The 15,228-nt window shown below is 46.8% G+C and overlaps 1 protein-coding gene across 1 annotated transcript in view; it reads left to right on the top strand.

Annotated features, from left to right (window-relative positions):
* Window positions 1-14,279, top strand: part of LOC142924244 (uncharacterized) — a 32,219-nt gene extending 17,940 nt beyond the window's left edge. Inside the window, exons 2-3 of the mRNA XM_076066230.1 lie at window positions 6,479-6,629; window positions 12,108-14,279. Coding sequence (XP_075922345.1) covers window positions 6,479-6,629; window positions 12,108-13,156 — 1,200 coding nt within the window. The 3' untranslated portion in view covers window positions 13,157-14,279. The remainder of the gene's footprint in view (window positions 1-6,478; window positions 6,630-12,107) is intronic.
* The last annotated feature ends 949 nt before the right edge of the window (window positions 14,280-15,228 follow it).

Genomic DNA, 15,228 nt, shown 5'->3' with positions numbered 1-15,228 from the left:
CCATGAATCGCCTATGCGGCAGATTAAATGTCAAGCATTTAACATTGAATTCCGATCTACTTTTGTTCGTTTTGATTTATTTTGGCGCAGTTTCAAGTAAGTCTTTTTGATATAATTATTGTATTGTCATTTACTGTATAATTATGATAATAGACCAAGCACTGAGACATTGCCCAGGATTGGTCTACAATCGAAAAGGTGGCAACCCCATAGCACACCCTCGTGTTCCAGTGTTAACACATCGTATATTTGTATCTTGAACTTCTTTCGCACCGTACGTAGCCCACCGTGCTAATCGGAGGTATGAGGTAAGGACAAGAAACTAAACACAATAAGCAATTACTTAAGAAGAGTTTTCAATTGAGTATGGGATGGTTGCGAGTGCTGTCAATGTGGCGGTGTTGACAACAAGCATCCACTTGAAACGAACGCGCTTCCTAAAATCCGCGATTTTTCATTTCATGCCGATACGTGGAGATGAGCGGGTTCACCGCGGGTCTTAAACAGCCCTTCCACAGCCAACATGCGCTGGGGGAAATCTCATCAATATTCTCATTAATCATCTGCTTTGGCAGACGAAGAATGAAAAAGCTAATCCTGCAGGCATCGCGGATAATAAGATTAGAATTAAACTTCGCCCCACATCACGGCGGATACGCACGAATGTTGAACTTTTTGGGGCCGTTCATAAATGACGTCACGCACCTGGGTGGGAGGGTTCAGACATTTGTGACGATGTGTGACGAGGGGGGGGGGTTTGAGAAATGTGACGTCACATCATAATGCGCATTTTTAAATGAATATAGACAACACGTTCTACTTAATTAAATAGACTTTTTAATAAATGTTTTCTCCTACAACATCAGAGTGCAGCGCCACGTTAAATACGCACTACAATGACAATAGTTTAAAGCGATTTGAAACATGTTTTTTTTTTAGGGGGTGGGCAAAACTTTGTGACGTCACATTTGATGGGGGGTCTGACTTTTTGTGACGCCGCGTGACGATGGGGGGGGGGGGTGAAAAATCGTCAGAAATCTCGTGACGTCATTTATGGACGGCCCCATTGGCACCGTGCGTCGCCGCATCATTGCTCATCGGAGTGTCAGCTGTATGACAAAGCGACGTGGCACGCAGTGCCAACGCACACCTGTCACCCCCTAACCATTGCCTCTCTTATTACAGACCAATTCAGACCTTATTGGTCACCCCGTGCCCCTTACAAATCTCAACGTTCATCCTACAAAGTCCCATCAAACAAAACATTGGTTTGCCCGTTTTGAAACGGCTGTAGTAAGCCGTATGAACCTGAAAACTCAATCTCCCTGTACACGAATACGGGGTAACCCCGTACGGGTTGACACGGCATGCCAACGTGATACTGGATCGCGCCTTCGGCTCTAAGAGAGTCGTTTGTGACTTAACTGGAGATTAATTAATGATAAACCAGGCAGGGCTACCCTCGCTGTACGTGGGTTCGGTTTGTTGCGCTATTTCTCGCTGTGGAGGCGTCCATAAATGACGTCACGCGATTTTGGACGATTTTTGACCCCCCCTCCATCGTCACACGGCGTCACAAAAAGTCAGACCCCCCCCCTCAAATATGACGTCACAAAGCTGTGCGCCGCCCCTCCCCAAAAATATATGTTTCACATCGCTTTAAACCAGGGGTCGGGAACCTATGGCTCGCGAGCCAGATGTGGCTCTTTTGATGATTGCATATGGCTCGCAGATAAAACAAAATATTCTCACTTGTTTTAATCCATCCATCAATTTTTCACTGCGCATGTCCTGTTCAGGGCTGCAGGAGCAATTGTCCATTATTTTAATTGGATGATACTGGCCTACGTATGCATGTGAGCAGTCATTCTCACATCTTAAAAACATCAAGTCCAACCAACGATCACGTTTAACGGATGAAAGCCTCAATGCTTGCATGAAGCTTAACCTCACCAAGTACCAACCCGACTACAAAGACATCAGCAAATCCATGCAGCACCAGAAGTCGCATTAATGGTGAGTGTTATAACAACATTATTTAAAAGAATAAATTCAGAGGCTTATTATACTGACATTTAGTTGAATTCACTTTTAAAATATATTATATGGCTCTCACTGAAATAAATTTCCAATTTTTTTGCTTTCATGGCTCTCTTAGTCAAAAAGGTTCCCGACCCCTGCTTTAAACTATCGTCATTGTAGTGCGTATTTAATGTGGCGCTGCACTCTGATGTTGTAGGAGAAAAGATTTGTTAAAAAGCCTATTTAATTATGTAGAACGTGTTGTCTATATTTAATTAAAGTTGCGCATTTTGAGGTGACGTCACATTTCTCAAACCCCCCCCCCCTCGTCACACATCGTCACAAATGTCTGACCTCCCCCCCCCCTCGGTGCGTGACGTCATTTATGGACGGCCCCAGTGCAATGTGGCTACCTCTGACCCAAAAGCTGCTCTCTGGAGCTGCTGTGCGCGTGTGTTGTGGGGGGAGCGGTGGCGCAGCGTTTAGCGTTTAGCACGCTGCGCTACGAACCCCGACTACACGAGTTCGATTCCCGCTCACCTCATACCTCCGATTAGCACGGTGGGCTACGTACGGTGCGAAAGAAGTTCAAGGTACAAACATACGATGTGTTAACACTGGAACACGTTAGGATGTACTATGGGGTTGCCACCTTTTCGATTGTAGACCAACCCTGGGCAATGTCTCAGTGCTTGGTCTATTATCATAATTATACAGTAAATGACAATACAATAATTATATCAAAAAGACTTACTTGAAACTGCGCCAAAATAAATCAAAACGAACAATAGTAGATCGGAATTCAATGTTAAATGTTTGACATTTAATTTGCCGCATAGGCGATTCATGGTCAAGATGTTGTGTATGTTTTCATGGGCATGGCTAGAGTTGCCACCCGTCCGGGAATTAGCATCTGTGTTCAGGTGGTATTGATCTGTACCCTCGATATTGCACTCGTATTGAGAAATCTGTCCAGGTTTGGTCTGCAGTCAGTAGAATCATTTTTCAACGCAGCGTATGTTTGCATGGTGAACTTCTTTCGCACCGTACGCAGCCAACCATGCTTTAATTGGAGGTGCGGGGGAATAACAAACTGAACTCAAAAAGAACAGGGACACAGCCTTGAAAACATAGAAGTGCATTTACACGTAGGGCGGTTGTTGAAGGGGAAGAGGGATGAAAATGATTAAGAGAGGCGTATCAGGGCAGAGCAAAGTGCTTATTGTTATCTTGACTTAATAATGACACGTTAATAATGAAACGCTAATCACTCAGCTGTTGCAATGCTAAATTCTATGCTAATTCCTTTGTCAAGGCGCTCTGTTGCTTCTCACACAGCTTAAAGGTCGCGATATGAGCGTGGCTTTTTCGCTCCAGCGCTGTCCTCCAGACAGTCTCGTCCCGTCACCTGATGAAGGCCGCTTGTGTTGTGGCCGAAACGTCGTGAGAATTTTATTGTGTTATTTTATTTTATCAATTTATTATTGTATTCTCATTCTACGTGACTTTACCGAAAGAACCAAAGAATATTAATCCTTGGAATCACGAAAGCTTTAAATCGAAATGAAACGTAACTGAGCCATATGCCTTAGGCAGAACGTTTTTTTTCAAACAGATGCATCACAAACGGAAAATAGAACCAATGTTTAGAAATGCACAAGGAAGCGTAGAGATGATGCACATCCTAAGAATTACACTGATACTGGAAGACGGACACGTCAATTGGACATCATATGCAAATTAAGGACGTAATTTTAGTTTAGAATGGTGGGGTGAGGCAGGACACGCAACTTGAAGTGATGAAGGCCGGTGGTCGAGACTAACGTGGGAATGGGAGCTAAGGAGGGAACACAACCGGCAGTGTCAACTGCGGAGATGGAGAGAATAAATCAACAGTATATGAATTTTGACTTGTGAGAATTTTATTGTTTTATATCTTTATTATTTTATTGTTTCCCTTCTACGTGACTTTACCGAAAGAACCAAGAATATAGTATATGATTTAGATCATTTATTTATTTTGCTAACTTTACAATTAATCGTACATTTTAATTGTACTAGTTTAATGTCCTAAGGTTTAGTTTCTAAATCTCTAGGATAGAACAAGTTATTTTTTCAAAAAGAATGACGTTAATTGGCGCATACATTGAAAGTGCAATTTTAAATTAGCCGTGTCAGTCTTCAAATTCTGTTCTGGTAATTCCCACCTTGTTGGTGTCCCTATTGTCTCCTGCACCCACTAACAACGGAGTTATTGTTGGGGTGGAGAGAAGCACAGCCAGCAGCCAGCCAGGAAACTCGAGACATAGAATATTTTAATAGCAGCGTGACTTACACTGCTACAGCAGCGATGTTGTCATGTAACTATTTACATTCTCTGTGTCGCAAACATTAAACGGCAACTAATTTTTCTGTGGTACGCTTGACCCCACGATTTGAGGACCAATTCCTTAGCAAAGGATTTACTACCAATTGAAGGATGATACAAGTGAAATGTGAAGTGGTAAGATTGATCATAGACAATTGCAAGCCAATCCCAAATTCTGAGTGCGGAGTGACTCGGCAGGGCCGACGGCGTGAGCTTGGCACCTTCGGAGTTGTCACGGACAGGGAGCAATGAGGCCGCGTTACCGGTTGTCTTAGTTTTGGGGAATTCTGTGTCCAGAACTCTGATCCACAGTAACGATGAAACAAACACAATGTAGAAAAAAGAACAGTTGCAACTGTTGCAGGAAATTGAAAGGCATTTTATTACAAAAAAAAACATCATTTACCATTCACACAAACACTATAGTATTATAGTAGTTCGAAAATTAGACTGTGCAAAATAGTCATGTGTAATGATGAAAAATAATTGAAGATAACATTCATCATTATCTTATTGCAATATATGAACGTGTAATGGCAAATTAAAACGAAGCGATACGATTTCACAATCCTTTACAGCGATACACTTAATCCAATGAAGTTGAATGTGAACGCTGAAACACGTAAATATTACTGAACATAGCGTGGATAGAAGAAACTGATTTATCTAAATATCCATACAATGGAAACATCAATAAAGCAGGCTGCTGGAATGGATGCTCCAGGCGCCACTCTACGCGTGAGTGGTGCCAGTGGACTGAGAGGCCGTGCCAGGAGTCGCTGTCGCTGGCTGCTCAATGACCACCACCCTCTCGGCCGCTGCAGGGAGGGCGCGGCGCTGAGTCTTGAACTTCAGCTTCCCGTCTTCAGTCAAGCAGCAGCTCACGCTCTGCGGGTCCACGTCCCTGGGCAGTTGCGTCTCCCTGTGGAACTCCTGGCAGCTGTGGCTGTAGCTGCCGCTGCTGACTTCTCCGCTCTTCACCTCGCGCCGTCCGGCCACCACCAGCTTGTCTCCAGACACCTTCACGGCCAGGTCCTGTGGGGAGAAGTCCTGCACGTCCAGGGACGCGACAAACCCGCCTCCCTGCTCCAGTGGATCTTCAATCTGGAACCCACTGCTCACGGCCGGCTGCTGCAGCAGTGCGTCTCCGAGGCTGCCCGGAGCCCGCGTGTGGCTGCTGAGCTGATCGACTCCACGGAAGATTCTCTCCATCCTCTCGATCTCGCTCCTCATGTCTCGCTGCAGCTGCTGGAAGAGACTTTCACCGCGGGGGTTCCAGACCGGCCAGCCTGGCCAGACGCTCCTCTCCATCACGTGCATCGCAGAGAAGTAAACACTCAGGGCCATGCTTGTTGATGTGCTTCACAGTGAGGCTCGCTTCAGCTGTGAGCGTTGCTCCCTCCTCTGCCGATGTTCTGCCAGTGCAGCTACAGGAGCTGCTTTTATAGCCCTGGCAGTAGCTATGAGCAGATGCCAGGGGCAGATAGAAGCGTCCAGAATGACGCAGCTGCTCCCAGGGGCTTCCTCCATCCGCACAGAATCTAGAGCGTCACTCGTGTCTCAGATGTGAATAATTAGTATTGTATTACAATTCTATAAACAATACAGTGTTGTAGTGCATCACGTGTTGATGTTCCATTGCACAGCCACGTTCCTAATGCTATAATGACGTAAAAGCCGTGGAAACCTCTGACGTCACGGTGACGTCATGGCCCGGTGACGTCACGGCAGAGGTCAGAGTGGAGTCGGCTCCTGGAGAGGCAACCACCTCGCCCCACGCTGCTCCTCCACTTCGAGTTCTTCAGAGAACTTCGCCGCCACCACCACCATGGCGATCTTCACGGCTGTCCTCACTTTGGTTCTGCTGCTCACGCAGCCGATGGTGGAGCTCCTCGGAGGATCTCGGCGTGGGGGTTCGGACATTAACGGCTCCAACACCACCACCACGATCAACTACTCCGGACTCATGAAGAACGTCTCTCCACCAGCAGGGGTCGCCACCTGGGGACCGATGTTCAGTAGCCACAGTGAGGACATTGTGGACAGCGTGCTCCCTGCCCTCCTGCAGGCTATGGGTGAGCTGAGCAGCAGCTGCCAGGCCATAGTGGACAGCGCGCTCCCTGCTCTGCTCCACGCTGTGGGTCAACTGTACAGCGGCTGCAAGGAGGCCATCAGCTCCACCGTGCTGCTGAACACCCTGCACATCGCCGTGCATCTCTGGCGTTTCATACGTCGCCAAGTGAGTGAGCAACATCCATCATCATCACCACCATCAGCCATGGTCAATCCACTAGTGGGTAGAGACCAACACGACCCGTCGCCACCTCCCACGATGCCGCTGTGCAGTAATCCACCCAGCACCTGCACGTGGAGCGATTTCATTGCTTCATCTCCCCACTGGGCACCCTCTCGGATGACCCCCTCGCAGCCCGTCGGCATCACTCGCCGCCTTCACACCTCCACCGATCCCCCTCAACTCCACTCACGGTGTCTTCAACAGCCTGGTTGGGCACTGGAACAGTATCCCGGACAGTGCCGGATTAAGCTCGTGCGGGTCCTGTAGCTTATATTATAAAGGTGCCCAGAATAAATAAAAAAACACAATTATAAAACACGAAGTTTTTAACTTGCATTGTAAAGTAATTGTAATTTTACTATAGTAATAGAGCAAGTACAGAATCACTGAACCGGGATTTATAGCGTGAGATCATTTAGCACGGGGCCCTTGAAAGTGCGGGGCCCCCAGCTAATGATTATTTTGTTCCGAGGATAATCCGGCACTGATCACGGATTGAGTATGAGGAGCAGTGATGAGATTTAAAGTATTTTTTTACATGTTATTAAAATGTTATGTTTAATAGAAAATATAATGTTGTTTGTCTCTTAGCTGTGATTCTTAAAAACACTGTTGTTACTCAATGGTTTTTCGGTAAAGTCAGGTAGAAAAAATAAAAAAAAATAGAATACGACGTTTCGATTGCAACCCAAGCAGTCGTCATCAGGTGAAACTAAATTTGAGAGAGAGAGACCAAACACAGACAGGGAGACACAAAGATCCCCCGTATAGCCTGAACAGACTGTAGGGGCAAGTGCTGTTAGCGAGCACCTGTGAAGGCCGGAACAGTACACGAGGGGGTGGGTGGCCAGCACCACGCCCGACCGCCTTTGTCTCCCTAGTGGCGATGTTTACACACCGCACCAGGTACTCATTTGAGGCTGAGTCGACCTAGGGGAGGCCCGGGACCGGTTCAGATAATCGTCACTGGTGTTGGCCGTGAGCGGGAATCGAACCCGGGTCGCCAGGTTCATAGCGCAGCGTAGCGCTAACAGCTGCACCACCGCTCCCCACAACAGGGAGACACAAGCAGAGAAGGACGGTGATCAACCAGGCAAAGTATTATTTGTTGTGTTGGCCGACTCAATGAGTTGCATTACATTTCTAAGTTTGCTGAGTTTGATCTTCTTTCTATCAGCTTGTACCCTCTGTAAATTTCACCCCCACTATCTCGCCCGTTACGGCAGCCCCTCCGCTCCCACTCCCCCTCGGAGTAGCCGAGGGATTAGCCGGGGTATGCTTGCTCTGCGATCTTACATTTACTTGCAAATCCCACCACAAAAGTATATAGTGTAACCTTTGGTTGCAGTAGCTCTCTCGCTACATTTCTTCCTGTCTCAGCAGTCCGCCTGCTGTATTATTTCACCTGAAGACGATTGCTTGTGTTGTGACCACGTGTATACTGTTTACTACAGTACTATGGTGTTGTGACCATGTGTATACTGTTTACTATAGTACTATAGTGTTGTGACCACGTGTATACTGTTTATTATAGTACTATAGTGTTTTGACCACGTGTATACTGTTTACTATAGTACTATAGTGTTGGGACCACGTGTATACTGTTTACTACAGTACTATAGTGTTGTGACCACGTGTATACTGTTTACTATAGTACTATAGTGTTGTGACCACGTGTATACTGTTTACTACAGTACTATAGTGTTGTGACCACGTGTATACTGTTTACTATAGTACTGTAGTGTTGTGACCACGTGTATACTGTTTACTATTGTACTATAGTGTTGGGACCACGTGTATACTGTTTACTACAGTACTATAGTGTTGTGACCACGTGTATACTGTTTACTATAGTACTATAGTGTTGGGACCACGTGTATACTGTTTACTATAGTACTATAGTGTTGTGACCACGTGTATACTGTTTACTATAGTACTATAGTGTTGTGACCACGTGTATACTGTTTACTATAGTACTATAGTGTTGTGACCACGTGTATACTGTTTACTACAGTACTGTAGTGGTGTGACCACGTGTGTACTGTTTACTATAGTACTATAGTGTTGTGACCACGTGTACACTGTTTACTACAGTACTATAGTGTTGTGACCACGTGTGTAATGTTTACTACAGTACTATAGTGTTGTGACCACGTGTGTAATGTGTACTACAGTACTATAGTGTTGTGACCATGTGTATACTGTTTACTACAGTACTATAGTGTTGTGACCACGTGTATACTGTTTACTATAGTACTATAGTGTGACCACGTGTATACTGTTTACTACAGTACTATAGTGTTGTGACCACGTGTATACTGTTTACTACAGTACTATAGTGTTGTGACCACGTCTATAGTGTTTACTACAGTACTATAGTGTTGTGACCACGTGTATACTGTTAACTATAGTACTATTGTGTTGTGACCACGTGTATACTGTTTACTACAGTACTATAGTGTTGTGACCACGTGTATACTGTTTACTATAGTACTATAGTGTTGAAACCACGTGTATATTGTTTACTACAGTACTATAGTGTTGTGACCACGTGTATACTGTTTACTATAGTACTATGGTGTTGTGACCACGTGTATACTGTTTACTATAGCACTATAGTGTTGTGACCACGTGTATACTGTTTACTACAGTACTATAGTGGTGTGACCACGTGTATACTGTTTACTATAGTACTATAGTGTTGTGACCACGTGTATACTGTTTACTACAGTACTATAGTGTTGTGACCACGTGTATACTGTTTACTATAGTACTATAGTGTTGTGACCACGTGTATACTGTTTACTATAGTACTATAGTGTTGTGACCACGTGTATACTGTTTACTATAGTACTATAGTGTTGTGACCACATGTATACCGTTTACTACAGTACTATAGTGGTGTGACCACGTGTGTACTGTTTACTATAGTACTATAGTGGTGTGACCACGTGTACACTGTTTACTACAGTACTATAGTGTTGTGACCACGTGTGTAATGTTTACTACATTACTATAGTGTTGTGACCACGTGTGTAATGTTTACTACAGTACTATAGTGTTGTGACCACGTGTATACTGTTTACTATAGTACTATAGTGTGACCACGTGTATACTGTTTACTACAGTACTATAGTGTTGTGACCACGTGTATACTGTTTACTACAGTACTATAGTGTTGTGACCACGTGTATACTGTTTACTACAGTACTATAGTGTTGTGACCACGTGTATACTGTTTACTATAGTACTATAGTGTTGTGACCACGTGTATACTGTTTACTACAGTACTATAGTGTTGTGACCACGTGTATACTGTTTTCTATAATACTATAGTGTTGTGACCACGTGTATATTGTTTACTACAGTACTGTAGTGTTGTGACCACGTGTATACTGTTTACTATAGTACTATGGTGTTGTGACCACGTGTATACTGTTTACTATAGCACTATAGTGTTGTGACCACGTGTATACTGTTTACTACAGTACTATAGTGGTGTGACCACGTGTATACTGTTTACTACAGTACTATAGTGTTGTGACCACGTGTATACTGTTTACTACAGTACTATAGTGTTGTGACCACGTGTGTACTGTTTACCACAGTACTATAGTGTTGTGACCACGTGTATACTGTTTACTATAGTACTATAGTATTGGGACCACGTGTATACTGTTTACTACAGTACTATACTGTTGTGACCACGTGTATACTGTTTACTATAGTACTATAGTGTTGTGACCACGTATATACGGTTTACTATAGTACTATAGTGTTGTGACCACGTGTACACTGTTTACTACAGTACTATAGTGTTGTGACCTAGTGTGTACTGTTTACTATAGTACTATAGTGTTGTGACCACGTGTGTACTGTTTACTATAGTACTATAGTGTTGTGACCACGTGTATACTGTTTACTACAGTACTATAGTGTTGTGACCACGTGTATACTGTTTACTACAGTACTATAGTGTTGTGACCACGTGTATACTGTTTACTATATTACTATAGTGTGACCACGTGTATGCTGTTTACTACAGTACTATAGTGTTGTGACCACGTGTATACTGTTTACTACAGTACTATAGTGTTGTGACCACGTCTATACTGTTTACTACAGTACTATAGTGTTGTGACCACGTGTATACTGTTTACTATAGTACTATAGTGTTGTGACCACGTGTATACTGTTTACTACAGTACTATAGTGGTGTGACCACGTGTATACTGTTTACTACAATACTATAGTGTTGTGACCACGTGTATACTGTTTACTACAGTACTATAGTGTTGTGACCACGTGTGTACTGTTTACCACAGTACTACAGTGTTGTGACCACGTGTATACTGTTTACTATAGTACTGTAGTGTTGTGACCACGTGTATACTGTATTTGCTATCGTACTATAGTGTTGTGACCACGTGTATACTGTTTACTACAGTACTATAGTGTTGTGACCACGTGTGTACTGTTTACTACAGTACTATAGTGTTGTGACCACGTGTATACTGTTTACTATAGTACTATAGTGTTGTGACCACGTGTATATTGTTTACTACAGTACTATAGTGTTGTGACCACGTGTATACTGCGGGATTGTGGGTAATCGTCTCCCATGCTCGGTCTCAGTCGGTGTGTCTCACTCGTATAGTCAACATCCGTGCGAACTTATCTTGTTTACTATAGTACTATAGTGTTGTGACCACGTGTATACTGTTTACTACAGTACTATAGTGTTGTGACTACGTGTTTACTGTTTTCTACAGTACTGTAGTGTTGTGAATACGTGTGTGTGCGTAAAGCATTTTTTTTATTTTGTGTCCATGTGTAGTGACTGTTCTTTAGTAAATGTACTGCAAGTGAAAGTCGTCCTACACAATAACCATCCTCTATCTCGTCTCCCTCACACCAGCCACGATTAAATGTAATTAATAAATTTGATTACTTTATATTAAATAATAAAAATATAAAAAGGTATTTTGTGTTAAAAAAATTTATATGAATACGGTATTTTTGGTTTGTGGAACGAATCATCTGAGTTTCCATTATTTCTTATGGGGGAAATTCGCTTTGATATACGAGTGCTTTGGATTAAGAGCACGTTTCCAGAAGGAATTATGCTCGCAATCCAAGGTTTCACTTTATTAGTTATTTTTCTATCTACGTGACTTTACCGAAAGAAACCAAAGAGTATGCTGTTGGTAGTTTAAATGTTTGGTAAGTAAGACTTAGTCTGTGCTGCTCTCCAGTTGCCTGGATGAAAAGTGGCCCAAGTTTTTCCCAATCCTGGCCTCCTGGCTCAAAAACGTAAAAAACAAACTCGCAAGTCTGTCCCCAGGGTCACAACGCACTCACAGACACGGAGCAGGGAGATTCAGCTAATGACGCAGTTGATGTTTTTCGTAACTTTTGCAGAGAGCGATGAGAATGAGGATGAGGACCGGAAGGAGGAAGATTTCCCGGGCGCTGCAGAGAAAGAAAGGTGGAGGTCTCGGCCGAGCACCGAGTCCCCGGGCTCATATGGCCGCGGCACGGAGACGAAAGCGGCGGGCGCAGGGGAGGGGAAGCAACCCCGGCACCAAGCAGAGCTGCGCTTCTCACCTGAAGAATCCAGCTCCACTCAGGCCATCGCTCCCACTGGGGCCATCGCCTCCACCTCCACTCGGGCCATTGCCTCCATCTCTACTCGGGCCATCGCCTCCACCGCTGCCATCGCCTCCCCCGCTGCCATCGCCTCCACCTCCACTCAGGCCATCGCCTCCATCTCTACTCAGGCCATCGCCTCCCCCACTGATATCAACTCCACCTCCACTGCTTACATCGCCTCCACCTCCACTCGGGCCATCGCCTCCACCTCCACTCGGGCCATCGCCTCCACCTCCACTCGGGCCATCGCCTCCACCTCCACTCGGGCCATCGCCTCCACCTCCACTCGGGCCATCGCCTCCACCTCTACTCAGGCCATCGCCTCCACCTCCACTCGGGCCATCGCCTCCACCTCTACTCAGGCCATCGCCTCCACCTCTACTCAGGCCATCGCCTCCACCTCCACTCGGGCCATCGCCTCCACCTCTACTCAGGCCATCGCCTCCACCTCTGCTCAGGCCATCGCCTCCACCTCTACTTATGCCATCGTCTCCACCTCTACTCAGGCCATCGTCTCCACCTCTACTCAGGCCATTGCCTCTACCTCTACTCAGGCCATCGCCTCCATCTCTACTCAGGACATCGCCCCCACTGCTGCCATCGCCTACACCTCCAATCGGGCCATCGGCTCCACTGCTGCTATCGCCTCCATCTCTACTCAGGCCATTGCCTCCACCACTGATATCAACTCTACCCCCACTGCTGACATCGACTCCACCTTTACTCCTGCCATTGCCTCAACCTTCACTTCTGCCATCGCCTCCACTGCCACTATCGCCACCACCGCCACTCGCACCATCATCTCCACCCATGAGTAATCAAGCTAACCCCCAGGATTGGGAGCTCCCTGCTTTCCACCTGCCTCCACCTCCACCAGAGCCCTGGGCACCTCCACCCCACCGTGATACCAGACCGGGCCCGGCACACGAGTCTTTTGCTCCCTGTTCTTCACGGCAGCGTTACCGCAAGTCCCGCAACAGCCGCCTTCCTCCCCGCCTCCGCAAACCTCCTCTCGAATCCTCAACTCCACTGCTGCCATCGCCTCCATCTCTACTCAGGCCATTGCCTCCACCACTGATATCAACTCTACCCCCACTGCTGACATCGACTCCACCTTCACTCCTGCCATTGCCTCAACCTCCACTTCTGCCATCGCTTCCACTGCCACTATCACCACCACCGCCACTCGCACCATCACCTCCACCCATGAGTAATCAAGCTAACCCCCAGGATTGGGAGCTCCCTGCTTTCCACCTGCCTCCACCTCCACCAGAGCCCTGGGTTCCTCCACGCCACCATGATACCAGACCGGGCCCGGCACACGAGTCTTTTGCTCCCTGTTCTTCACGGCAGCGTTACCGCAAGTCCCGCAACAGCCGCCTTCCTCCCCGCCTCCGCAAACCTCCTCTCGAATCCTCAACTCCATCCGCATTGATTCGTCCCAACCACTCAGACCGAGAGCACCTTCCCCCCCGCCTCGCTCCACCTGCAGGGCAGTGGATCCCCCCCCAGCCCAGGTGCAACGGCCGGGGTCCCGCGTACGGAGTCCCAGGTGCCCCTTCTGCCTGGCACCACTCCCACGAGTCGCGCTTCACGCGGCGTCCCGCCCTCCTCCCCACGCCTCCACCGGATCAGTGGATTCCTCCCCACCTTCGTCCCAGCCGAGCGGCTCCTGCTCCACACTGGGCCACCCGTCCCACTTTTTTTTCCGTGCCGCTCCACAGATTTCCACGATAGACATCATCATCCGCCGCTTGTTCAACCCACACCACTGCATCACCATAGCCCGGCGACATTCACGGACTGCTCACACACGTGACTCCTGCTGGTCGGGTGACCGTGATGAACTATATGTGTCGCGTTGATGGCCATGTGATGGACATTGTTTTGAGTGGCAGAGCAGGTGGTTGTCAGGATTAATACATTTGTGTTGTTATTGGACACTGCAGTGTGCGTGTGAGTTGCTGTGCGGTGCAACAGAGCACGTATTTGGTGTCGATCTTCGCGTGTGTGTGATTGTGGGGAGCGGTAGTGTCATGGTTAATGCTACACCGCGCTTCGAAACCCAGGTTTGACCCGAGTTAGCTTTCCGCACACGGCCACAGCCGGTGCAAGCAGTTGCGCAACTCGGTTGCACACAACTGAAGTCACTCTACACGTGGAAGTCTCTGCAACAAATTTGCTTGGCGATTGGTGGCCAGAACCACGAGCGATCCACACAGCACAGGGTGCTGGTCAGTCTGACCAACCACCCATTTCACCTGACTTTCCACAAAATCACCATTAATGTTCCTTTCCGGGGCAGTGACACCAACTCTGCCAAAGTGTTTTAGGAACTAATGCTGTGTATGTTCGGCAGAAACTCTGCACGATTCTGCTGATAAGACACTTAATTTCGAAACCATTTGAGAATGTCGTATTTATAATAAACGTGCACCATTTTTTAGCTGCTTGCCGCCCCTGTACATAGTACCTCTGTATTGATTACAAGTGCTGTGTGCTCACCATTGTACCATGGCATGTGCCTAGGTGGCACTACCGGATGGCTCCCATCCATAGCTGCCAGGCCATCGGCCAGCGCGATAAATATTCGACGCCAACCAACAAATATTTATTCCCACGAGGGGTGATGGGAACCGAACCAGGGATGTCCAGAGCAATCAACTCGTTAATGCGGGAGACCTGAATAGTTCCCGGCGCGTGACACAGTAACGCTGTTCGGCTGGCGACAGCACTCTGCTGCCGTATGCAACAACACACTCCACCCCGTTGACAACCTGGGACAGAACCGCGCCAATGCTGGTGTTGGTTGCGTCAGTATCAAGGACACACGGCATGGCAAAGTCAGAGTAGCGGAGGGGAATTGCGAAGCGCAACAAATGCGGCTTCC

The sequence above is a fragment of the Petromyzon marinus genome, chromosome 11, assembly GCF_048934315.1.
Source record: "Petromyzon marinus isolate PM22_M1 ecotype Great Lakes invasive population chromosome 11, UKy_Petmar_22M1.pri1.0, whole genome shotgun sequence".
NCBI classification, from domain to species: Eukaryota; Metazoa; Chordata; class Hyperoartia; order Petromyzontiformes; family Petromyzontidae; genus Petromyzon; species Petromyzon marinus.
This window is presented reverse-complemented; position numbering and strand designations above follow the sequence as displayed.